A 27,354-nucleotide genomic window follows, 5' to 3' on the forward strand; every position below is an offset into this window, starting at 1 on the left:
TTCTCAGACCTCTGGGGTGCTGTTTCCATATGTTTGTAGCATCTCAAGCCACAGCCAAACATTTCTGACTTTCCCTTATACTCAACATTTTCTCAAAAATGTCTTTCCCAGAAAAACAAAAATCCCATTACAAATGAGTAAATAATCTCTGCACTTCTACCCCTGATGAAAAAACCTTTCCCTACTTCTATTTACTTCTGCCTAACTTAAAACAAACTCTTTTCCTTGGCAAATGCTATAACTTTTATTAAACCAATACACATATTAATTTCTAAAGTAAATGTCTGGCTCTGTAACTTAAGGTGAATTAAAGAGGCACTTCTGTTTACAGACAAAACTATGCTGCTAGAAGCACTGGCTGTTGAACATTTTCTCTATACCAAGATGAAGAAAGATGAAATAGGAATAGGAAGAAAGATAAAAAAATCTTAAAGGTAGGATGGGAATTATACACATTGATACTTTGGGCATGACCAGAAGGTATATTCTGCCCAGAAAAAAACAGTGTTGCTTCAAAACATAGCTATGCTTCTTCCACCTGGAGGCTGATCACTGGCTAGCATCTTAACAAAAATGATGCAGAGTCATTAAACTTAAAATCAAGAACTGAGGATTAAATCATCAGGATGACTATTGTTGAAGACAGGATGGTGAACCAGACGGCCCTTTGTTTCTGGCATTCCAATGTTGTCGTTGTTTAGTCATTTAGTCGTGTCCGACTCTTCGTGACTCCATGGACCAGAGCACGCCAGGCACTCCTGTCTTCCACTATCTCCCACAGTTTGGTCACTCATGTTGGTAGCTTTGAGAACACAGTCCAACCATCTCATCCTCTGTCGCCCCCTTCTCCTTGTGCCCTCCATCTTTCCCAACATCAGGGTCTTTTCCAGGGAGTCTTCCCTTCTCATGAAGTGGCCAAAGTATTGGAGCCTCAGCTTCAAGATCTGTCCTTCTAGTGAGCACTCAGGCCTGATTTCCTTCAGAATGGATAGGTTTGATCTTCCTGCAGTCCATGGGACTCTCAAGAGTCTCCTCCAGCACCATAATTCAAAACCATAAATTCTTCGGCGATCAGCCTTCTTTATGGTCCAGCTCTCACTTCCATACACCACGAATGGGAAAACCATAGCTTTAACTATGCGGACCTTTGTCGGCAAGGTGATGTCTCTGCTTTTCAAGATGCTGCCTAGGTTTGTCATTGCTTTTCTCCCAAGAAGCAGGCATCTTTTAATTTCGTGACTGCTGTCACCATCCACAGCGATCATAGAGCCCAAGAAAATAAAGTCTCTCACTGCCTCCATTTCTTCCCCTTCTATTTGCTAGGAGGTGATGGGACTAGTGGCCATGATCTTCGTTTTTTGTTGTTGTTTTTTTGATGTTGAGCTTCAGACCCTATTTTGTGCTCTCCTCTTTCACCCTCATTAAGAGGGTGGATCCTTCATGGATCACTGCCTTGTCATGGTGAAGGGGCTCGAATAACTCAGAGAAGCTATGAGCTATGGCGGGCAGGGCCACCCAAGACGGACAGGTCATAGTGGAGAGTTTTGACTAAACGTGATCCACCTGGAGCAGGAACCGGCAAGCCACTCCAGTATCCCTGCCAAGAAAAGTCCATGGACAAAAACAACAGGCATTCCAATAGGTTTCTTGTATCTATTCTATTTTTGGGGAATCCTGCAACGTGTTTTTACTCTGCTAACTATACGTTGGAGTTCTGCTTTCAATCAATATTGAATAGAATTTCACTGACTTAAGTGGCTATTGAAGACATTTTTATTTAAGAAGAACATTCCTGAAATGTGACCCAGTCATTTTATGGAATAATAACCACAACTCCTGTTATCCCCAAATACTGGTCACGTTGACTGGGGCTGATGGGAGTTGGAATCCAACAACACCTCAAAGACACCAGGTCAGGGAAATCTGTTATAAGCTGTAGGGCACTTCAATAGGACATTGCATCTTCAACTGATGGTCAACATTCAGCAGCTACCAAGCATGCTCAATTCTCAGCAAGATGTATTTTATATTTCTGTTGTACACAACAGTCGGAGTTTTTCCTTAGTAGGTATTTACTTCTGCAAACCCCCAGGTTTCCAAAGCATTCCAATATCTCCCCAGCTGTGCTGCAAGTCCACAGGCATTCAGACCTAATAGCTTATTAACTTCACTGTCCTTGACATGAGCCATAAGAGCAGATTTTCGTTTTACTTCTATCATTCTTATTAAAATAAAGCTCAGAATCAATAAAACAAGATGTTGATAAACCACGCATGAAAAAAATGCAATAGCCTATTTTAGTACAGTGCAGTTGTTTAAAGTGTGACATTTACATGCACTTAAAATGATATGCTTTTTTCAAGCAAAAATTCACTGGGACTGCACAGGAATGCAAGCCATCTTTGTTATCAAGAGCTGAGAAATACTATCCTCTACTTAGATCCAAAGTACTTACATGAGCTTTGATATTAAACTAAGATATTTGTGCCTAGTTATTTTTAATATATGGCAATTAAACGTTTTCTACAAAAAAGAAATAAATGCTTTGATGTTAGAACTTGGGTTTGTTTTTAATCTACCATCTCTCCTCCTTCAACAAAACAGAGACATTTTAAAATTAAAAAGTCTCTTTAGCCATTTAGGAAATACAGATGACCCTGAAGTAAGTGAACCATATTTCATCTGCACAGCAACAGCTGCTTAATGTTTCACATTTTTGGCTGAATTTAAGCCGTGCACATTCAAATGCAGTGGTGGAATTAGAATGCCATCTGGTAAGCAAGTGACAAAATAAAGCTCAGAGGATGAAGAAGTGCCCATCTCATGTGTTCTACAGCAGAGTGAAGAAATGCCATGGTGCATCTGCAACAGCGAAACCAGCCTTCATCTGCCCCAGCTGCAACAAAACATGTCTCTTCCATATTGATCTCTGCAGCTTCGACAAGTGCTGTAACTCTCCAACAGTTTGACTTTACCCCCGATGGCACACTCTTCCACCGTCTCTCGAGACAGATGGATGAAAATGGATGCAAGGTGGGGAGAAAGCATATTGGAATCCACTAGTAAATCACTGAGTGATTTCCAATATACCAGCAAGGCTTCCCAACTCCTTGTTGCCTACCAGTAGCAACAACAAAATGAGATTTCCCACCTAAATGAGGCTGCTGATTTTTTTTTTTTTTTTTAAAAAAAGCTTGGGGTAACCAGAAATGGACTTGTGTTCAAAAGGACAGTGAGCAGCTCAGTTCATTCTGGCACTGGAAACAAATTGCTTTGCTCAGAATGTACTGTTCTTTAATTCTATGTCTTTTGCACCTAGGCCCTAACTGGTGGATCTCGAGGTTCCAGTAAAATATAAAGCTTGAAGTCTGCCCACCTCTGCTTTACAGAAGCCCCCATGGGCAAGAGGACTGATAGCATGGGAAAGGCAGGCAAGAATGTTTGCTCAACTCTGTGGCTGTGTGCACATTACTGTTTATTCCAGCTCCAGTGTACTCTCACAGCCAAACACATGGTGTAGTGTTGGACTAGGAACTGGGAGACTGTGGAGTTCAAATGCCCAGTTGGCCATGAAGGTCACTGGGTGGGTAATCTTGGGCCAATCACTGCCCCTCAGCCTAACCTGTCTCACAAGGTTGTTTGGGGGATTAAACGGGGTTGGGGAGAGAACCATGCACCCCAACCCGAGTTCCTTGTAGGAAAAGGTGGTATAAAGATGCATTAAATCAATCGATCATTAAACAAACATGGTGTTAGCCACAATCCATGTGTTTCCTGCTGCTTAACGAGAAATACTTCTGTTTGACCCGCTTTCCCTCAAACCGGCTTCCACCCAATTTGAAAACATAAGTCATGGTTAAGCTGAGGTGTGTACATTTGAGACAGGAGTCTGGTTGCAGGTGTGAGGAAGCAAATTGGGCAATGGGCGTTGGGTGAAGACACCCTCCCCCCCCCCTGCCCACATTGTGTACAGCAATGTAAAAATGTGACTTGAAATGCACTAATGGAAATAACCTAGCATTTTAAGCTGCTGATGTGTACATATGCTCCATGCCACGATCTGGTCTTCCTGCTGCTGTGCAGGAAGCCACAGGCTTTAACTGCCTGTGGCACTTAGAAGATGGCCACTCATGTTCTAAAAACATGTGCTTTGCAGGATGGGAAAAGCAGCAATGTCATAACCTGCTAGTCATGCTCAACATCTGTAAAAACAAGCAGTGCCTGGCATTAGGAATGAAATGCTCAAACTAACGTAAAAATGGTCACTGCCCACAAACCTAGTCAACTTCGTACTGCCAAATTAACAGAAGTTAGCTCAAATTGCGCCACAAACTTCCAAAGGCCTGACCAACTTAAAGATTAGAAGCGCACACATGATTCCGTGTAAAAATACACTGATGTGTTATGTTCAATATCAACTGACAGAGAACTCCGACCAGCTGGATTCACTGACCACAGGGGATGATTCTTTGTTTTTAAATAATCTGCCCGCTGTCATCTACTCCCAAAGGAGTTCAACCTAGAAGGCTCAGCAGTTATACAGTACTTGCTATTATATCACTATATAAAAATGGGTACGGTTATAAAAAGAGATGAAATATATACTCCGGCTGTCTCCCCCCCCTTTTTTTTAAGTAGCCAAGAGTGTGTGGGTGCTTGGGATAGAACATTCTCCACTTTGCGTTCCAAATCTGTTCTTTGGAGCCAAAAGGCTAGAGGGGCTTAAACATGAGACTGGAGAGAGGAAACTCCCATTAAGGAAGAAGCTGCTAGATGTTCGGTTTTCTTTAAAGAGGATCCAAGCGGAGGAAACTCCACACAGAGAGAAAAGATGGCAAAGTAGATTAAAGTTGTGGTTCTCCAAGTATGGGGCACAGGGAATTTAGAAAGTAGCTGTGAAGTTATAGGTGGGGGAAGAAGATCCTTGAGCAAAGATTGGCAGATGCACCCCCTCACCCTAAGCAACAGGGGGTTAGTGTCACAGCCCTCAAAATTGCTGTGCTAGCTGTAAGGAAGGGAATATATGCAAGTTTTTGGCAATAGCACCACTGTAAAGGCTTTCAGTGGTGCACCTAGGCAGGTGCCCCAGACTCTGAGCTTCCATTAAATATTAAAAAAGGAAGCCTCTAGCTTTCCTATAGATAAAATTGTGGGGCAAAATGTACAGGTACCTTTTAAGTGATTTCGATGAAATGAGAGTGGCATGGCTTCCTTGTATATTTTTCCTGGTATTGAGGAATGCTTTCTGTTGCTGCTTAGACAGAAACAGCAAGACTTAGCAGACTTCCCATGGCAAGCATAAGATTGTCAGCAGTGGTTGTCTCTCCAGTTGTGTGTTATGCCACACCCAGTTCATTTTGTGATGAGCTCTCAGCACTTTCTCAAAATTTAGAATATGCCCACTAGTAAAAAAAATATGTTGGCAACCCCTGGGCTACAGCATTTTCTCCACCTCGTCTTCTTCCCTTGCTGACTGCTTTTACAAAGGTGTGTGAAACCAAACTAAATAAGATGTGAGCGTTCCACAATTGGCTTTCTTGATGTCTATTTCAAAGTTTAAGGGGAACCAATAAGGGTCCAAATTGGTTTGGGGCCATGGCACTGATTTAACCCTAGCGTCCCAGCGTTATTTTTCAAATCAAAATTGTCCTCTCAATTGTTGCTTATCTTGTATTTTGTATGTTGCATACAAAAGTGTGTAGGCACCCACAAAACAACAACAGGTAAGTAACTGAGGGGGGAGGCAGAAGAAAAGTAATACAGACCTGCAGAATGAAATAACAACAGCCAACCAGTATACCAAATTACAATCATACTTCGTTGTGTATCAGATGGTATTTAAATACTCCAACCATAACAAAGAATGAGAAGCTGGAGGGAAAACAATCTGAATTCAAACAGACAGATTTAGCCTCTCCCCAGACCACCTGTCTGTGTCTGGTCAGTATTTTATCTTAACAATGAAACATTTCTCCCCCCCCAAAAAAATATTGCCCCCTCAAAGCTGTTATTAACTTCCAGGAAGTGCATAAAGGTAACCCTTCTTTTCCCTTGAAGATTCTGGTGAAGGAGGTTTTGATTAGGAAAATGCGGAAGGGGGCCAACACATCTTCCCAGCACTGTTTGCTCAATCTAATTTAACTCTCCTTCCTGCAACTGCTTTTAAGCGTTAAGGGAGGAAAAAAAGATGTCAGGAGATCTCGCATGCAGTGTCTAGTTTGGCCATGAAGTGCCTCATTCTGGTTCTCTTCTAAAGCTACTTTGAATAGCACCACAATCCACTGACCCTCCCAAACCACACACATTGAGGTGCACTGTATACAAGCACCTCATGTGCAAGGATTCTCTTCGCTGACCAGGGAACTGGTGGGAGGCATGGAATATTCAGCTAAGAAAGAGGCCACAGCTTTTTACAACATGGCGGCTGCTTCATCTTGTTCAAAACCACATAAAAGTGGGGGGTGGGGTGGGGAGAGGCTATGCCATACATGGGATAAAATGAGAAGCTGAGAGCTTGTTTTGTACATCCCTCACCTTTGAAAGGCAATGGTGAAAATGGAAAAAAAATCATTACAATGGAGTGAGAGTCGAAAGAGGAAGCTGTTTAAATTTACTTAAGATGTACATTTTGCTCTCAGACATGACAGCAACAGTCACCACTTTAAAGTAATGATTAAAAAACAAAACCCATCCTCCTTCTCTACCCACGAAGAGTTGGAGAGTTGGCCTCCTGCACTAAAAACTGACCATACCCACCTGCACAGAAAATGTATGATATAATAAAAAACATATTCAGATGAATTTTGTTAAATGTAGTCAGATTAGATCATATAATCATAGAGTTGGAAGGGATCACGGCGATCATCTAGTCCAGGCTTCCTCAACCTCGGCCCTCCAGATGTTTTCGGCCTACAACTCCCATGATCCCTAGCTAGCAGGACTAGTGGTCAGTGTGGTGTAGTGGTTAAGAGCGGTAGACTCGTTATCTGGGGAACCGGGTTCGTGTCTCCACTCCTCCACATGCAGCTGCTGGGTGACCTTGGGCTAGTCACACTTCTCTGAAGTCTCTCAGCCCCACTCACCTCACAGAGTGTTTGTTGTGGGGGAGGAAGGGAAAGGAGAATGTTAGCCGCTTTGAGACTCCTTCGGGTAGTGAAAAGCGGGATATCAAATCCAAACTCTTCTTCTTCTTCTTCTTCTTTGCAATGCAGGAATCTTTTGCTCAACATGGGCCTCAAAACCAAGACCTTGGCAAGTGTATATTTTCTGCCAATGTTTCTACAGTGGTACCTCGGGTTACAGACGCTTCAGGTTACGGACTCCGCTAACCCAGAAATAGTACCTTGGGTTAAGAACTTTGCTTCAGGATGAGAACAAAAATCGTGCGGCGGCAGCAGCAAGAGGCCCCATTAGCTAAAGTGGTAACTCAGGTTAAGAACAGTTTTAGGTTAAGAACAGACCTCCAGAATGAATTAAGTTCTTAACCCGAGGTACCACTGTATACTCTTAATTAATTTTGATCATACTTCCCAGAGATTTAAGTAAGTTAACATTACATCAGCATCAGCTCTGATATTTGTTTCTGCCCCTTAGTTTTTATTAGTGTGCACATATACCAGCATTTTAAGCTATTTTTCATGGCTGTTCTTAGTTTTTATGACTGTGAGAATACTTCTTTAAGGAATATTCAACTTTTTTTAAAGAGCAAGTATGACACAAATACATTATTAAAATGATCTACAACTTACGACCGGCTTATCATTTAAATAAACAGTTCACTACCATTTTCAGCAATAGGTCACAAAAAAACATATTTGGGGTTAAAGCAAAACAGAAATACAGCTGAAACGTATTTACTGCATTTGGCAGAAAATGAAGTTATAAGAACCATGTATTCTAATTAACAATGAAAACTGGAAAATATATTTGTCTTAGATAAGAAAAAGACTGAACGCCACTGTTAATGATAGCATGCCTGTGTACAACTTGTTAAGGTATTCATGAATTACTGATGAAAAATGCATGCAATCTCATTCTTCTGTTTTAGACTGTTTTGGACTCACATCACTAGGGTTTGTGGCAAGTGAGGAGAGAGCAAAAGCAAAAGCACATGTTCACATGACATGCTAAGCCAGAGCTTTCCAAACATTTCATGTTGGTGACACACTTTTTAGACACGCATCATTTCGCGAAACATTCATTCAGTTTTGCTAGCAAACTGCAGGTTAAACTAGCCCCTATCCAGCCCAGGGAGGATTGTGGGAAGCGTTCATGCAACACACCTACACACTGCAGCCAACACACTAATGTGTCATGACACACAGTTTGGAAAGCTCTGTGCTAGGCCAAACCTTGTCTCAGCTCAGCCCGGCAGTAAAAGGGAAGAGCGAAGCAACTGGAAGAATCTCTCTGGAAGCTTGGAAGCTTGCATTGTATCAGTAAGTCATAGTTTGAGTTGCCATGTCATATTAACCAGTACATTGGTTGAAAATAGTTTTAAGAATATGATAACCAAAGAACGTAAGAACCACTTGCTGGATCAGGCCCATGTTTGCAATGCATCTAAAGTAAATTAAGTCAATTTATTTCAATAGGTCTATACAGAATATGGCTTAGCTTGATATCACCTGGAGTACAGGTCTCTTACTGGCAAGAAAGTGATACATTAGTTCAAACTCACCTTTTATTTTGGATTTCCCAAGGTAATTATTCAGCAGAGTAAGTATATCGATATACGTCGATCTAGTCACCAAGCAAGGATTTTGCCTAGAAACCAAGTCATTGGCATAAGTTAAATGGCTTTAAAATATTTTAAAACTTCCCCTTAAACCAACAACCCATTAACGGGATCTTAAATTCCTGTCAGGTGCTGCTCACATAAAATGTATGTAACCAGCCAATGCCTACATCTCTACATTACATTTCTAAATAATCCGAGGATGATCTACCAAATGTTACAATGAAAAAAGCCACACAACCTATAGCAAAACTACTTCCTACAGTCAAGTCATGTTCCATTAAAGATAAAACTTCTTTTATTTATTTTCTTACTTCTCCCTCTTTTACCCTGCCCAACCATCAAAGTTCTCTGGGTGGTTTATAACAAAGAATTAAATTATAAAACAGAGTAATACCTAAAATCTAAAATAGTATCTAAACCCTACAATACAAAACCAGAATAAAAACAACAGTGGATAACAGTTTAATAGACCTAGGAATACCAAACACTTTCTTAAAAGTGTGAAAGAATAAAAAGGTCTTCACCTGGTGCTAAAAAGACCAGAGTGTGTGAAGTGCAGGTGGGTTCGCACGAAGCAAGACACAGTGATAATAGCAAGAACCTTTATTGAAATAACAGAACTGGACAACAGGGGCAAAGCAACATACAATTCTGCAGGCCTGGGCCACTCCCACTCCCAACGTGATTGGCTATCTAAACTTCCAAGTTGCGAATCATGACTCAGAGTTTAAGGGCCAATGGCAGAGGCCCAAATCCTGAAATGTTCTGTGATTGGATATCACGTATCAAATCAGGACACAGGGACTCAGAATCCTTAGTCCAGATTCAAACTCAGGCAAACACAGACTACTGAATACATTACAGTGTGGGTGCCAGGAGAGCCTCTCTGGGGAGGGCATCCAACGGCTGTGGTGCTACCACTAAAAATATCCTATCTTTAGTAGCTACTCATTCCTCATCACTGGGAGAAGGCCTCAGGAGATGACAAGAGTTAGGCTAGGTATATATGCCCTCGTACAAAAATGTGACAAAAATTCTGTTTCCAAATATTGTCCTTTTGCTCACAAAATACCCTATATATTTAGGAACCTCCCTCATACTAGGCATATTCATAGGAACAGATGGCTCAAATCTGTGCATGAAATAGAATGTATATGCAGGGTCTGGGGGCTTGTACATCTACAAGAAAGAATTTATCGAGGCTCCTAAATGTCTGAACTGTTATACAATACAATATGCAGCTTTCCCCAAGTTTCTATGGAATCAATTATTATTAGGATTTCTACCTCCCTACCGTTTCCCTAGAATTCAAGAGACCATGAAGAACCACCAACTATTCCTTAATCAGGCAACTTTCCATGGACTGATGAACTAATCTTAAGAACACAGAAACTCAAAGAGGAAACACTTAACTCCAAGACACCTGGAGGCAATTTAAGGGTAGGTACTTGGGTGGGGGTGGAAGGGAACTTAAGCAAGAAATTAAACACATGTTTGTACATTAATCATAAATCCACCTAGGTCAGTATTCAACAGAAACCCTGAAATTAAGTTTAAATAAACCTAGGACATCAACTGCTTGATGTACAAGCACTAAGTCATAACTCATCAATGAATAAATAAATAAATAAATAAATATACATAGTGACTTTTGTCATTCTGATGACCTTGTGTTTATGTTTTAGTTGGCTGGTGCATTTTATCTGTCGTAAGTTTGTAAAATGCAACAGAATACATATTATAATAGCTCCTGATGTTCTTTCTTATTCCCTATTAAATAGACAAACATTTTTAAAGGAAAGGGGAAAACATCCCTGGTAATTATAAAATCAACAACTGACACGACCTAATTGTTTGACATCACTTTCACACATCATTAGTCATGTAACACACTTAAGAGAATGCAGGGGCCAATATAATGATTACCACATAAACTACACCTTTGGTGTTTTGGCAAGGGTGATGGATCTTAATGAAACACAGATCTACTTCTAAGTAAGTCACTGAGATACTTTTCTGAGTTACTAAATTAAAGGTACCGATAACTCCTGTTCTATTGAGCAAGACCGGTGTGTTTCTAAATCCTAACAAGAGTGAGAGACAGTTGGTTTATGTTCACAATTAAATTATATCTCTGTAGAATGAATATTGATTACTTGAATATTGATCTATTTTAATCAACAACTAGCTGTTCAGCTAGTTATACTTCTGTAGTCTGCAATTCTACACACACTTAGGTATCATCCATACTTCACCCATGTTTTCCAGGAACAAGTCCAAGAAGTTTTTATTTGTTGTCCTACTGCTTTCCGCAGGAAAACCCTGTTTACTACTCAATAGAAACAAACTTCAATCGGGTTTGAGGGCAAACGGATTAAATTATGTGACAAACAGAAGGGTGGATGAACCCTTACTAAGAAGTGCCACTCAACACAATAAGACTTACTTCTGAGCAGACATGCACAGGAATGTGTGGTCAATTTGGTAACAGGGAGAACACTGTGAGTTGTTCTAAATCACAGAATCAAAAGCCAGGGCATGGACCACCTACTTTTGAAAATTTTGATCTCTCTACTGTAGTTTTTGTTATGTGAATGGTGTAACGGACTCCCTGGGTGGGTTATGTGGAACCCCTCGGTTCTGCAGACCAGCAATTGGGAACCACTGGATAGATGATTAGTACGGTACAATGCTTGGAGTTTTCTTGCTCTAGTGGTTTCGGAAAATGAGGTGGATGAAGGGCGGTATGCAAATTTAACAAACAAAACCCGTGGAGCAGACTATACATAGGCTACTGCTGCACATTTCTGTATCCATTAACATTTAGATGAGTTTAGGTTAACGTTTTGCAGCGCAATGTGTCCAACAGCTATTGCCAGCATAGTTAATCCATGGTATTCCAATAATATGCTCCATAATTGGCAGTGTCAGCTTTACTAATTAATATTTAAATCTATTTACTAATTAATATTTCAATCTATTTGCCACTTTAAAGTACTGATATATCCAGTGCTTAAAAAAAAAAGTTTAGGGGTACTCTCATTTTGACTCAAAACCCCCCACCATTTTATAGTTCAAATTGGGAAAAATAAATATAGTAAATGGACAAAAGTACAAAGATTCACAAAATGTTTAGGGGTATGCATCCCTCTGCGTCCCCCCACAAAAAAGCACTGGATATATCATTACTCCTCCAAATAGACATTTGTACATGTATTTGAATGTTGTTGTTTTAAGTTGATTCACAAAAATAAGATTCAGCTTCTTTGACATGGCAATAGAAAATAAATGTTTCAAAACAGCGATATTAGACTAGAACACTTTTCTCCATATTTTCTGAGGGAAGGGGGGAATACAAAAAAAATTGATTTCAACCCTACAACCTATTATTAACCTGTGATAAATTCATTTATAGGTAAAGAGTTTTAACCTACCACTTAGCCAACCACAGTTTGGCTTCAATACAAGTTATGATGCTTCTCAGGCCTTGCAGAAAGTCTGAATTAGTCCTGTGTTTAGACTCCAAATAGGACTGCAGCAAGTGAAAGACCTACATCAAAATAAAATAAAGAAGTTGCAGACTGCTGTGAAAATATTTTCCAAATATCCAGTTCCTTAGCTTTTGGCAGTGATGAAAAAATAAGTCTACGGGGAATCGAACCCAGCCACCTGCAGAATGACCCTCTACAATTTGTACAGAAAGAGCTTGTTGGCTCTGGATTAACTCTGAAGATACATCCTTAGTCACAGCATTCAGCCTTCCAACCAGCCTTCATTTCACTGAGCAAACTCCCTACTTTTACCCAGCTTTTATTTTCCATAACATGAAAAATTATGAAGACTGACTAATGCAATATGCACAGCAACAGCAAGATAATGCAAAACCAAAAAATGCACTATGTTTATTTACCATGAGAGGCATCCTTGCACATATGTAAAACAAGTAATCTCAGGAGTTAATAACATTAATACATTTATTTGGTATTAAAAATTTTAATTTCGACCCTGGTCTTGGACACTTGAGATGTTTAAGGACCCATATTCTTGCAACTGTAATTTGTTTTGTTTTCAATGTTGCATTTTGAATGGATGGGACCTGGGACCTTATTATTTTTCATTAGGATACCTTCTCTCTAAGCAAAACCATCCAATTATTATACAATGTTACATATATGCCAAGAAAATGAAATGTCACTAGAGATGTGAAGGTCGGGGGGGGGGGAGATACTTTTTTTAAAAAAGGACTATGACACATGAAAGGGCAAAAACGCTTGTTTAAATCCTGGCAAACCTTCGGATTTTGGGATTCCATGATAAATTCCACGACAAATATCAAAAAGCAAAAGCAGAAACTGATAGTAATAGCTCAGAAAATAAATTTCATGCAATAGCCACAGAGTCTTATCTCACCCCAACTATGGAGGACTAGAGGATACATAATAATTTTTGGAATAAAAAATAATTTTCAGTTGGCCTATAAACTATCTGGCAACTACTGTAACTGTTGTAAAACGGAGGTTATATAAATTCCAAATGGCCCCAGTAATCTGGCAGCTGCGTTTTTGGACCAGCTTAAGTTTCCAAATCAGATTACAAATATTTGCTCCCCGCAACTCCAGGTTCTCGGGTGAATTTAGAGTTTTATCTGGTTCTGGCAAACCTCTTATTTAATATCAAACCGGAATAGAAGGGGTTATCAAGAATGTACAGGGAATAGGAGAGATCCCCAAAGTTCACAAGGCCCAGTTCCTAAAGCCCAGTCACATAGTAGGCATGTACTAGCCCAAAGTCATGCAGCGCTATGGCTTTCAAAACAGAAATATATTCTAAGCACCATTTAAAAAAAATAAAAAAAATTAACATAACTAAAATGACAACTTGTTGACGAATGTGTAAATAAAAACCCTATTTGCTCAGCTTACTTGGAAAAGGAACATGTGTTTTTTGTGAATCGTCGTAAGCTCCAGCTTGGCTTTTTGAAAAATAACAGTGCCTTCTTTCAGCTGTGCCATCCAGGCTGCATCAGCATCATTTTTCTAAAAACACTAACAAGACCATCCCTGAAACTGAGATTTGTAGTTTCCTCATCAAAAGTTGGAAAGAGAAAATGGTGAACATACATGGATAAACTACCAGGAAGGAACAGTTTTAAACAACAAAAAACCCACAAACCGGTTTCCTAGTTCACTGAACATTAAATAGGAAAAGGAAACATAAACCAAGACGCGTGTTTGTTCTGAAGATTTATTTCTGTTATGAAATTATGACCATGGCATAACAGTTTAGGGATCTAAAACAAACTGTTACCTCCTATCAGATCCTGTGTTTCTGCCATGCTGCCTTGTGAGTCTTCTGTAGCAAACAGTAATTCAAAAATCAGCTCCCTCAAACCCATTCTCAAAACCTGCTTCTTCAGTAAAATGCCTTTTAGGAAGCGTTACAGGGCGCTCTTTATCATCTGCTACCCATTGGCCTTCGATTGGTACAGGCTGGTACCTGTACAACTGAGGCAAAATATATACTGGTATGCTGCTTGCCATTACTTGGATCCACTGGGAATTTACATAATGCGCAAGGATGCACATATCTGCAAATTCACCAACAACTGTGCTTCCAGAGAAGGTGACACGAGGGCAGTTATAACACAAAAAGCAAACAATGCACTGGAACTGAAATCCCTTATGGATTTTTCAAATTGTATCATGAGCTGCAAGAACCAGTTCTCTCCCATGTACAAGAACCAGTTCTCAGGTCTCTACTTCCCCAACTTTTCCCTCTGTTCCAGTGATAAAAACGGAGGCACGTATTTTTGCAACATCTATTTTCACACCAGGGGCTACCTCCTTCCTCCAATTTAGAAAACCAGCACACACTAGCAGGAGAACAGCCTTCAGCAACATATAAAGTATGAAGGGGCCACTCATGCAGTGATACTTGGCATGGAAAGAGAACGTGCCACAAAAAACAGAGGAGTGCATCCATTTTTATTTCTGAATTCCAGAGGCAAGTTTCCACGGAGGACCTTAAGGCACATGAAAACAGCTGCTAGGCAGACGGATATCCTTTTACACCAACCTGGTTCAAGGCTTCATACTGCTCAATACCTATTTAAATGTAAAACACCAAAGACACAAAGAAAACTGCTTCATAAAAAGTTAAACATTGCTATTCTTCAAGGTTTAATCCACTCCAGGTCTAATAAACTGAAATGTAGCTACTAAGGAAATGTTTTAAATCAGGCATAGGCAAACTCGGCCCTCCAGTGGTCAGGGATGATGGGAGTTGTAATCTCAAAACATCTGGAGGGCCAAGTTTGCCTATGCCTGTTTTAAATGGAAGTTTTGTCATGAATATTTGCTTAATTTAACCAACCCAAACTATTCACGAGCATGCACTTCTTTTTCTTCATTTAAACTACTTGATTTAAACCACTAATACTAAAGTCCAATCCTATACCTAGTTACTTGCACATCTGCAACAGAGGACATAGGAGGTCAGTAATAGTAACCCATCACATGCCATCAAATGCCCAAGGGCAAGGTAAGTTTTAACCTGGTGCCAAAAAAGATATTCATTTTGGTGCCAGGCAGGCCTTTGGCACTGCTGAGTGTCGGTGTCTGGAGATGCCTTTAATAAGGAAGGTTAAGCTGCCCTCTAAATGGCAATACTTTTGGAATATTTTGAAGTGGTCAAAGAACAGGCAGTTGTCAGCTGATGCTACTTGACCAGCATGGCAAACCTAATTCAATACGATGCCAAAAAAAAAAAGTGGTATTGTGTGTCAACACAGATAACACACCACCACATTTAATAGTCAAAATGCAGCAAAATCACATCTGGATTTATTAAATGAACATTTTCTAACAAAAGATCTGATTTCACAAAAGCAGCCAGTGGCATGCCGTCATTGGACTAGGGGGACTAGGCTAGTCCCCTAAATGTTCCTTTCCAAGCCCCGGGAAGCTTCTGCCCAGCTTAGGAAAAGAGGTGCGATGCTCTAACGCAGACATGGCCAAACTTGGCCCTCCAGCTGTTTTGGGACTACAATTCCCATCATCCCTGACCACTGGTCCTGTTATATGGGATGATGGGAGCTGTAGTCCCAAAACAGCTGGAGGGCCAAGTTTGGCCATGCCTGCTCTATCGGGTTCAAGAGCCCACCCCACCACCTTCCCAAAGCCCACCTAGCTTTAGGAAGGAGGCAGCAGAGCTCCAGCATCTGGGAAGCTTCTGCCCTGGTTAGGGAAGGGGGCGATGCTCATGGGCACGACATCACCCACCCACCCCAAATCGCCCTTGCAAGCTGGTGCCTCTGGCTCTAACTGTTCCCCTACGAAAAATTTCGCCACACACGCCACTGAAAGCAGCAATAAACTGTTTCAGAGTATCCACGGATGGGACCTTTTAATTTTAATATAAGCGCCACAGAGCCGAAGACATTAAAAAAAGGAAACCTGCAATCTTTCCCCCCTGCTAAGAGACCTTCATACAGAAATGGCCTTTCAAAATACAGATAATTTTTAAGTTTCCTGGTTTAAGTATTTGTCTCTCCATGAACTCAAAAGGTTAAACCTTCCTTCCCTCGAGCTAACCTGGAGTCATAAAATGTCTGCTTATATGCCCTCAAGCCTGTTTTGGAGAATCAAGTATACAATAAAAATACTCGCATTCCTAGCTGGGAGAAGGAAACAATACTCTGATTGTTCAGCTAAACGGTTCTTGAAAGTAAAGTAAACTGACATCACTCTATAGTGCACATTTTCAGCACTCCCTGAAAAAATACAGATGTTTCAGCAGCTGAAATAAAACACTGTGCAAATAGTAAGCTGGAAAAAATGCAGCAGTGGTGAAGGTGGAAACCTGATGCAGCAACCCAGGAGCAGGGTAGTTTGCAAAACAGCAGCAATAATTAGTGTGCACTTACTAAAAAATATGGCAACCAACCTGGTTCCATAATAGAACGAAATTCATGAAGGCATTCTGATGACTCAGTTGTGTTTATTTAAAGTATTATGATACGCTGAATTCTTATGTCCTTAGGCATAAGGAAGTCTCCTTCCTCTTTGGATACCAGGGACTGGAACAGCTAGAGATGGGATGTTGGCAAACATGGGCCTCTAGCCAGTAACATTTCCCTTAAGAAATCTCAATGGTTGCTTTTGGCTCGTGTTCAGTACCTGACCAGTTACTGTGCTTCATGCCAAAAGGCACATTTAAACAAATAAGATTGACAAATAAGGGGGAGGGATGAGATGCACCCTGTTTATAGAGTACGGCACGCTATAGTCTGGGTTGCATTTGGGATGGATGTTGGTTCTGCAGCCAAGAGCTGATGCCCTTTTCAGCCCAGCCTACCTCTGTGAACAGAATGAATAATCTTATCGGATTGTTTTTGCTGGTGCTTGCTGGGGAAATGTTTGGAAAACTGCAGAGCCAGATACAGACTGTGTGAACAAATAAATATTAGACAATGCAAGGTTTCATCTGCTTGCACGATTGCGACATTTCTTCAAAAACTATAAACGCACACTTACAGACAGGAAGAAAACCCGTAAAGAAACTTAAGCCCCAACAAATGAATGATCCATGTAGTGATAGCAGTCGCTAGAACTAAGCCGATTTTTACCCCATGCATACAAACGAGGCTATTTATACATTTTACTTCCCATCAGGCTCAGCATGTCAGCTTACAATAACATGTTAATGTTAATGTTTTCCAGTAATTTTCACAGTGGCATTTAACTGCAAACGCCTCAGCCAAGGTAAACGTAAGGGCAATCCGAGGGCTAACTGCATAATCAAAAGAACAACCTTAATGAGGGCTGCACTTAGGCTTTGAAGTAAACATTAAGTCTGGTTGTAATACATTATGCTGTTTTGCTTTGCTTTATAACACTGAACCATGGTTTTTAGTGAAATCGTTTGGATGTGCCTTTCCAGAAGTAGCTAAAAAAAATTAAAAAATCAATCCATCTAATCACGGCTAATTACAAAACTTCATTTGTGGTTTTAAAAATGGCCCCCGAATTCTGTGCACATCGTTCTCATTACGCAAAACACGGAGCACAAAAATAGTTCCAGTGTTTGAAATCCTCTTGAGAAAGGTCTGGGCCAGTGTAGCTAAACAGATTTACAGATAAACAGCTTCCTAACACAAGTCTGGACTAAAGTCACTTGGTATATATTCTACCTACTTTCTAGATATTGCAAAGATGGATGGAATCAACAGGAAAACGTTAATAGTTAAAGGTATTATTTCCATGATGGTCCCCACCCCCTACATGCTAACGATTCTTAACAGATATAATCTTGATAATCCAAATCAACCAAAACTGGTATTCTTGGCAATGAAAAGAGGAGTTAACAGTCTGGCCTTCATGTGCAGAATGCTTAGTCAGAACAGGGCATTCCCACCATAAATGCGTGTACACGCACAATTCCTCCAGCAATTCTGGGATGCCCCCAGAGTTTTGTGAGAATTCTGGGATTCTTAATTTCCTGTGTATGGTTTTAAGTATGTTACCTTGAAGGTTTAGAGAAGCCCACTTTACCGGTACCATCTCCCAGATTTTGCCTCATCTGTGTTCATCTGATGTTTGACCTACCGGTAAATCTGGCTCTGATTGCATTTGTAAGGCATCCAGCTTCACTAACATGCCGCAAATGCTAGATACTGAACCCCTACAGTACTGTTCTGATATTAACTCCTTAAAGGCTGTCACAGAGTGAGTGCCCTGAGTTTGATGGAAGGGAGACAGCAAGATACGGAGCAAATGTCACTCCTGCAGCCAAACCCAAGGATTGCTCACTCAACCCTGCTCACTTACCATCAGGGAACTGGAAGCAGGGAATTCATTTTAGTCATCTTAACATTTATTTTTTTCTTGGAGAGAAAAATACTCCACCTTGGTTATTGGGTTTCCCTTTTCTGCATCTCTTTAAAAAAATGAAAACATTTCTACCACAACGCTCAAACTCCCAAGGCAGCCGGTAACTTATCTTAAAAGAACCCCCGCATTGTAGTTTTAAGGATGCATGCAAATAGATTTATGTGGCCACACCAGAGACTTATTTTAAAAGGGACATTATGATCCCTGCCCCAAGCAGGGTTTGCTGTAAGTGTTGATCAACTGTTTGGTTCATACAGCAAGCCCCTCTGAAGTTAGGTCACATGATGTCATGGTGGTGTCTGGTGACTGACAGGTTGGTGGTCGCACCCACCTGTCAAAATGCCCCTTGGGAATGGCCAAGGTCAGGATGTGGCCCACCAGTCAAATCCTTCTCTCCACCCTGGCTTAAAACTATCGCGAACCCTAGCTATGTTTAAAAGGCAAATACATAGCATACTCTGGCACAATGGAATTTCAGCTGCTTCGCTTCTCCTCCATTCCTGCTGCTGCATTACCAGTTGTTATTTCTCGGGCTCTTGGTTTGTCTCTCTCCAAACAAACCATGAGCTGTACCCAAAGTTTGTTACTGTCTTACCATTAGCGGTTTGTTTGGAGAAACAAATCACGAGCCCCGGTTTGCACTTAATACTGAGCCAAACCATTGCTTAGCTACTGGCAGGAAAAAGCAAAGCTGTCCCAATTTTCGCTCTTTGCACTAGCACACTGCACACTTGTCTTTAAAATATAGTTAAGCTATGGTTTAAAGTGGCATGCAAACCAGGCTATAGTTTATATACACTATTTTATTTTATTTTAAAAACTATGTATGAAAATAGTCATGAGAACAGACACACAGCCGTTATTATTTATATTTAGGTGCATGTTTTCTACTTGACGCAAATACTCCTCTTTTTCCAACTTCAAAGAAAAGCTTATCTTGGACAATAAAAACGGAGCTAAGAAAAGGAGCAGCTGCAAGGAAGTTGCAATGAAAAAACATTTAATTATAATGATCTTACTGCTTTGATCTCCAGGTACTATAACATTCATTCACAATATCAGCCTTTATAAATCAGCTATGAAATAGTACACTTCACATTCTGCTGCCAAATCAAATAAGAAAAGTAATACATAATCAGCAACATTTCTATTCCAAAGGGACAAGGCAGTTAACAGAGAAGTCTGCTGAACAAGTTATGAGCTGGAATGTGTATTATATGGAGGATGTCCACAGATGATGCAGGCTGTAGCTGCAAGATGTTGAGCAGTCTAACAAACGAGTGTTTGCCTCTGTCTCCCAAACAGGCAATTTTTCATACTATAAAACTACTCAAGAAATCATACATCCCTGCAAGTTTTATACCGCGTGCACTGCTGCCATACTCCTGCACAGCTCAGCAGAAGGTTCCCAGTGGATTGTGCCCATAGTGACTTTACATCTGTTTTTAAAGAATTAATGGAACAGTTCTGGAACAGTTATAGTTAACCATAGAAGTTGCATATTGTTACCTAGAGCAGATTTTTTTTTCCAAAACTTTTTAACATTGGTGTGTTAAGAAAAAAATATGATATTTTGGATTGACGTAGGCTGCTAAACTCTTAATTTCAATGAAGCAGATCAAAAATAATAAGAAAACGTATTATGACAATATATTTATGTTCTGTACAGAGGGCTGTATCTAATGCTGCATGTGCCTGGTTCCGTTAATGCAATGGGACTTTCTCTCCCTGTGCATCTGCAAAATCTCCTCCGGAGGGTCTCCCACCCCTCTGAAATAGATGCTGAGGGTGAGCAAGGGGCTGCAGGGGAGAAGAGGAAAAGCAGGAAATCCATGCAACAAGCTGAAGTCTGTTGTGCTGGATACAACTCAGAACCTTTCTGTCTCAAAATATGTTATGTTTACGGTATGTTGCAAACCTCCCTGAGGTCTGTGTGTTTATTATACAAATCTAATAAACAACAACATAGCCCATCAACTTGCTTTGGAATTCACCATGAACATGAAACAGGATCAAAATTACTGCCTTCCAATGTTCTTGCTAATGCATCATCTATCTATCTATCTATCTATCTATCTATCTATCTATCCATCTATTTATTATACCCTGCCCATCTGGCTGGGCCTCCCTAGCCACTCTGGGCAGCTCCGACAAAATATAAAAAATACAATAAAACAGGCTTCCTCAAACTTGACCCTCCAAATGTTTTGAGACTACAATTCCCATCATTCCTGACCACTGGTCCTGCTAGCTAGGGATCATGGGAGTTGTAGGCCATAAACATCTGGGCGGCTCCCAGTTTGAGGAAGCCTGCAATACAGCATTAAATATTAAAAACTTTCCTAAACAGGGCTGCCTTCAGATGTCTTCTAAAAGTCAGATAGTTGTTTATTTCCTTGACATCTGCTGGGAGGGCATTCCACAGGGCGGGTGCCACAACCGAGAAGGCCCTCTGCCTGGTTCCCTGTAACCTCACTTCTCACAGTGAGGGAACTGTCAGAAGGCCCTTGGAGCTGGACCTCAGTGTCTGGGTTGAACGATGGGGGTGGAGACGCTCCTTCAGGTATGGTAGGCCGAGACATACAATGTTACCAAGATAACTGACAAATTTCATTAACATTTGAAGCAATTTAATAAGCTAAGTATATGGGGACACCCACATTTATGTTCTGGTTGTTCTGTGATAATTCCCTGAGGCCCTCTTTTTACAATGTTTCTTGCTCTGAGTCTAATTATATGCACCTCAAATACACAAATTTTATGAAGAAAGTACCAACATGGTAGCTTCCAGATGCTGTGGATTACAACTCCCATTAGTGCAAGCAAGTAGGGCCAATGGTTAGGGATGATGGGTCTTGCAGTCCACAACATCCAGTCCTGTTCTAGTTCATGGTGCATATATGATCACTTTTAGTCTAGTTTTGAATTGGATTTAGTCTAGTTTTGAATTGGATTGATTTGTTTTAATTTTAGTACATACGTTTGCAACCTTGAATGCTTCACAGAGAAGCAGGATAAGGAAAATGCCCATAGGCCTGAAGGAGTTATTCTTGTTCATAATACTAATGAACAAAATGGATGACAATTTTTCTAGCTGATGTTCACTCCCTGTTACTCCCCTGCAGCTATATGTCAGTATTCCAGCTCTGAACATTCCACACCCCTTTCAAAAGAAAGGCAACATCCACATTACTGAGACAGATTTAATTAATATCAAAAGAAACTCATGTACCTTCCTCTACAAAACAGTGAAGCTGGTGATTTCAAAAGCTTCTGCTCTTCACAAAAAGTCAGTATCGCATAAATGTCATTTTAATTATTCTTTTATATCCGTCCTAAATATCCCTGTAAGTAAGCATTCTTACTTACTCTGTGGGGACTGCCATTCAATCCATACTGCTGGCTGGAGACAGGATCTGTACTGTTGCACACCACCCCAATCTACAACCGGTGTGAGATTCCACCACATACCCAGGGTCTGTGTTTCCTTTTGGAAATGAGGCACAGCGGAGACTGGGGTGTCTTTATGATATAGGCTATGGCTTATTTACACATATATACAACCTGAGCCTAAGATGAAGGGGTTCACAGCATAAACAAGGGTCTTGTTTCTCCCATAGCCACAGCATTGGATTCAGACAGACACCAGACATGGCTTTTTCTCTGCCTTTCCAGTCTGCAGCTTCTCCCTCTAGGTCACATCACAGCAAACTCAGCCCTCAAAACTCCTGCTAAGAGATGGAGGAGGGGCCGGTCCATTTGCCATCTGGCACAGAGCCCCCTTTACTAGGTTCTTTTAATGGCCCATCAACCGTTCCTTTTGTTCTCCTAATGGTCCATCACCCAGGCTGGCCTGGCTATTTCAGCAATTGAATCCTTGCTGGATCCAGGAATTAGAAGGTGGCCCAAGCATTCAGCCTACCCCCCCCCCAAAAAAAACCCTCATAGAGTACATTTATCCAACAGTTGCAGGAGGCCCACAGACCCTGAAAGTCAGCAGGGCTTTGCAAGGCAAAGGACCAAAAGTAGTAATGACACTTATGAATTTAATTATCCAGACAAGCAAATGGTAGGAATGCTCACTGAAATATGACCAGGGCACAAATAGTGAGTCCATAATGAGCAGGGTTTGAGAAAGGAAGAAATGTCTGCAGATTTCACAAAGACCTGGACACTCCCTTTCTAAAGTGTTGCACTGCTATAAGCTTAGGCATTCTTCGGGAATGGATATTTGTTTCTCTATTTTATTCACTTTGCCTAGCAATATTTACTTATTACCATTTTTTAAAAGCTGTTTTAACACTGTGCATCACTGAATGTCAGCTGTACAGCATGTAAAGGTCCCCGAGACCTGTCCAAAGACTATTAAATATCTTTTTAAAAAGCAAACTGGCCAAAGGCCACAGCATGTGTATTTTAGCTTAAGCCAAGGTAATGGAAAAACTGGTTACTAGGCCGATTGGATCTAGCAGCATAAAATGTATATAGGGCAGCTTGTCAAGACTGGAGATTATAATCATCTTGAGTGAACTTTTAAATTGCCCATGAAAAACATCTACAAAATATTTCTAAAGAATCCAGTACTTGAACTGTCAGAGACAGGGCAGTGGACTAATTAAGTAGTTCTTCCGCTTATTTTACAAATTGTTACATTTTCTTTCTTGTTACTACTAAGAATCCCCTTTCATTTAGAGGAATTATTAAACCACAACAGCAGTGAAGATGAAAACGGTATTTATTTTATTCAATTACTACCAATGGATTTATTCAGTATAATGAGCTCATTAAAAAAGAACTACTATCAACTAGGTTCTCATTAGTAATTATTCTACTATAAAAGGATTACAACATAAATGATGTGAAAAATTTGTTTTGTTCTTTTAAAAAAATAGAGGAAAAACCAACAAGCATTGTTAAAGAGGCTTAGCCAGATATTTACTGGTACATCTTTTGAAATTTGTTTTGAAGTGGAAGAAACTTTTGTAAATCAAACTGTTTCACAAAACCACCGAGAAACTGAGACTCACCCCTTTGATGCTATCTCCTCCTGAATATTGTTAAAATGGTTGATACTGGCAACTCCTATTATCCACTGTCCCTAAACTTAACCATCTCTTCTGCCTACTCCCCCCCCCCACTTTCCTTCCTTCTCCAACCTGCCCCTCAACCCACTAAGAATCCCCTTGACTCATCCTGCCTTGATATAGTATTGAATTCCCCTCAACACTTCTCCTACAGTCCATTTCCATTCTCTCCTAACCAATAATCTGTTACAAGCTGGCGTCTGGACTTCTGCGACCCACTAAAATTTCCCTCACTGAATCTTTCCATTGATCCAATCTGAAAGGTCTCTTCTCCTCCTGGACATTTTTGCTGCCTCAGATAAAACTGATCATCCTCTGCTCCTCAGTTCCTCCATACTTAAGCTTCCTTCTTACATTTCAACTCACTCATTAGAAAATGCTCCTTCTCCTCTACCTTCCTGCTATCCATTGGGTTCCTCAAAGGTTCTGTTCCTGCCCCCCCCCCTGCTTTCTTTCTCCATTTATCTAATCTTCTCAAAAGCCACCATTTTCAGTGCTACATGAATGACGCTACTTCACACCAGCATGAGCACCTGGAATCCTACAGCAGCTACTTAGAAGGCCATACCAGCGCTAACCCCTGCCCTGGGTCTTCCTGCAATGGCTGACAGTTCAGTAGTCACTAGTTAAATGTCCCACAATGCACTAGTGTGGCACAAAGTCAAGGATTCTTATGGCATAAGCAGGAAATGTACATGGCGGCTCTCCATCAGCCTTGGAGTGCTTTTGCTACCACTGCTGCCAGGTAACCCCAAGGGAGGCTCTCCAGCCTCTCACCATGGGCCCTCTAAAACCTAGAACTGACCCTGCCTCTGAAACATTCCTCTCTCCATCTAGTCCTGCAACTCAAACTGACCACCTGATATTTTTGCTTGGGCGTATTCAAACACTCAAATTCAGTATATGCCAGAACACTGAACCTGTTGTCTTCTTGCCTTAGTCTTCTTCCTCCTAATCCCTACCCATATTCGTTGACTATGTGGCTATCCAGGGAAGAAGCCTTAACATTTATCTCCCTGATCTCCAAATTCAAGTGTTCTATGGTCATCCCCTGTGGGTAATTGGCTCCCCTATCTCAGTGCTATTTTCTGGAAAAAGAGGCGCCAGAACTGACCATGAACACCTCCCTCATTATCTTAGAATGGCAATGGTGGCCAACTGAGAGGTGCCAGAACCCAAATGAGAGGTGCTGGAACTCACCTGAGAGGTGCCGGAACTGAGTTTCAGTGAGTTCCAGCTGGGGGGGGGGAGCCTTGCCTATATTTTACTAATAGGTTATATTTTTGTAGTTTACACTAAGCTGCCTGCAAGGTAGTTTGGAAACTATAGTTGGTTTAAGACATGGCTTTCAGGCTGCTGAGAAGGGAGAGGGAATCAGTACCTATTGCATTGTTTCCTGAAAGGCATACTATACATAAGTAAATGGGGAGAAAGATCATTATGAAAGCTGGGGTCCTAGCCCATCATACCGTTTGATAACCACAGAATAATCAGAACTGAACACAGTTGTTGAAACCTCAGCATGGAGACTTTTTAAACTTCTCATCACAACAACGGTTTTGTTGTTTTGTGTAAACGTTCATGCACAGACTATCTAACAAGACCCACTAGGTTTATAAAATCATCATCAATGACAGACAGGAAACCAGATTTGCCTTTTTTTTTTTTTTTAGGTCAGGGCAACTTTTACAACTACATTCCTTTTAACCTAAAAGAAATCAAGGCAGAAGGAAGAACTATTTGCCAGCAATGGGAGAAGGAATTATTGGTGATCTGCAAGCAATTATATACATTATTGACAGGAGAAATATTGCTTCTCATATATCATATAGAAAAAGAATAGCTGAAGTCCACTGTCTCAGGATTTTCTTCCATTCCCCCTCAGAGCCTAAACTTGCTGACTTTAAAGGAAATTTAAAGAAAAATAGGGCTATGGGAAAGAAATCCTAATACATTCACAGCAGCAAAATGGGCCAAAGTATGTTGAAAGCTATGGACAGTTTCAAAGTAATAAACACGGATAATAACGGATGATATCCTGCTAAGCCATACTCAAGACTAGATCCACTAAAAATCAACGGACTGAAGTCTACTTACTTGAATGGCCTTAAGTCTACTATGAGTATGGGTAACGCTAGATATCACCCACTGGTTTTTCAGTTCTTCCATAAGAATCCGAACTGAAAAAGCGCCAGAATAATTTAGAAATAATATGAAGAATTACAGTTACTTCAAATTTCAGGAACATAAAATGGGGAACTTTCTGCCTCCAAACTGAGAAAAATGGTTTCCTAGAATTATGAAGCCTCGTACAAGACCATGAAGACGATCACAGCTCGTTTCAAGATGAATCCTTCAAAAACCTATTATTGTGATGCGAAGTGCTGTTATTGATGTTTGAACGTATGTCTTGCCTTCAAGATCTGTTGATGGGAAGATTGATCAGTAGAAAGGTCAAATCCACACCATATAGTTGAAGCACTCATGCCACTTTAAGAGTCATGGTTCCCTCAAAGGATCCTGGGAACTGTAGTTTGTTAAGACTGAGAGTTGTTAAGAGACAATCCACAGGAGGATTGTTTGGGAGAAGCCATGACTCTTAAAAGTGGCATCGAGTGCTTTAAATGCATGGTGTGGGTGAGCACTACATTATAAACCTCTAAAATCCAACTTGCACCAGTAGTTTTGTTTTCCTCGGCCGACAACTTACTTCAACAGCATCCATTTTTCAACTAAACAAGGGTTATGTGGCCATCAACACCAGAATGTAGTAGTAGTAGTAGTAATTAATAATAATAATAATAATAATAATAATAATAATAATAATAATAATTTATTTATACCCCGCCCATCTGGCTGAGTTTTCCCAGCCACTCTGGGCGGCTTCCAACAGAATGTTAAAATACAATAATCTATTAAACATTAAAAGCTTCCCAAACAGGGCTGCATAGGAAAAGGGTCTGCACTCTCTTCTTTCCAACATGAACAACAGAGGCTATGGCAACCCTTTCCCCTTATGGTGGAGGAGGAGGAGGAGTTTAGATTTGATATCCCGCTTTATCACTACCCAAAGGAGTCTCAAAGCGGCTAACATTCTCCTTTCCCTTCCTCCCCCACAACAAACACTCTGTGAGGTGAGTGGGGCTGAGAGACTTCAAAGAAGTGTGACTAGCCCAAGGTCACCCAGCAGCTGCATCTGGAGGAGCGGAGACGCGAACCCAGCTTCCCAGATTATGAGTCTACCGCTCTTAACCACTACACCACACTGGCTCTCTGGTGTGCATAAAGAGAGAACCCCTTACAGAAACTGTGTTGTTACAGTGGCATTTGCTGGTGGCATCTCCTTGACTGAGAGTAAGCACCTGAAATGTTTTTTGAGATCAAAGGCAATGGACAAGGCTCAGACAGGAAGTTCCTGGGCTGTCTTGTCACCTCTACCTATCCCGAGGGACAAGCTAGATTGGAACAAAGAACTTTCACATGTTCTTCTGAGAATCAGGACACACTATTGGTTAAAAAAATGACACAAAGCAAGAAAACTCAATTGTATGTTCTGTTAACAGAGCTCCTTCGTTAAGATGGGGGGGAAAGAGTGGTGTGGGGAGATATTCATAATCTCATGCAAGTCATTACTAAAAAT

The 27,354-nt window shown here is 40.7% G+C and overlaps 1 protein-coding gene across 3 annotated transcripts in view; it reads right to left on the reverse strand.

The window, feature by feature from the left end:
- THADA (THADA armadillo repeat containing) overlaps positions 1-27,354 on the reverse strand; it is a 137,130-nt gene that overhangs the window by 27,208 nt on the left and 82,568 nt on the right. For all 3 annotated transcript variants that reach the window (XM_033144875.1, XM_033144874.1, XM_033144873.1), the window contains 2 exons: positions 12,175-12,290; positions 8,681-8,766 (listed from right to left, as the gene is read on the reverse strand). In XM_033144875.1, the coding sequence (XP_033000766.1) occupies positions 8,681-8,766; positions 12,175-12,290 (202 nt within the window). The remainder of the gene's footprint in view (positions 1-8,680; positions 8,767-12,174; positions 12,291-27,354) is intronic.

Source organism: Lacerta agilis, chromosome 3, assembly GCF_009819535.1.
Source record: "Lacerta agilis isolate rLacAgi1 chromosome 3, rLacAgi1.pri, whole genome shotgun sequence".
NCBI classification, from domain to species: Eukaryota; Metazoa; Chordata; class Lepidosauria; order Squamata; family Lacertidae; genus Lacerta; species Lacerta agilis.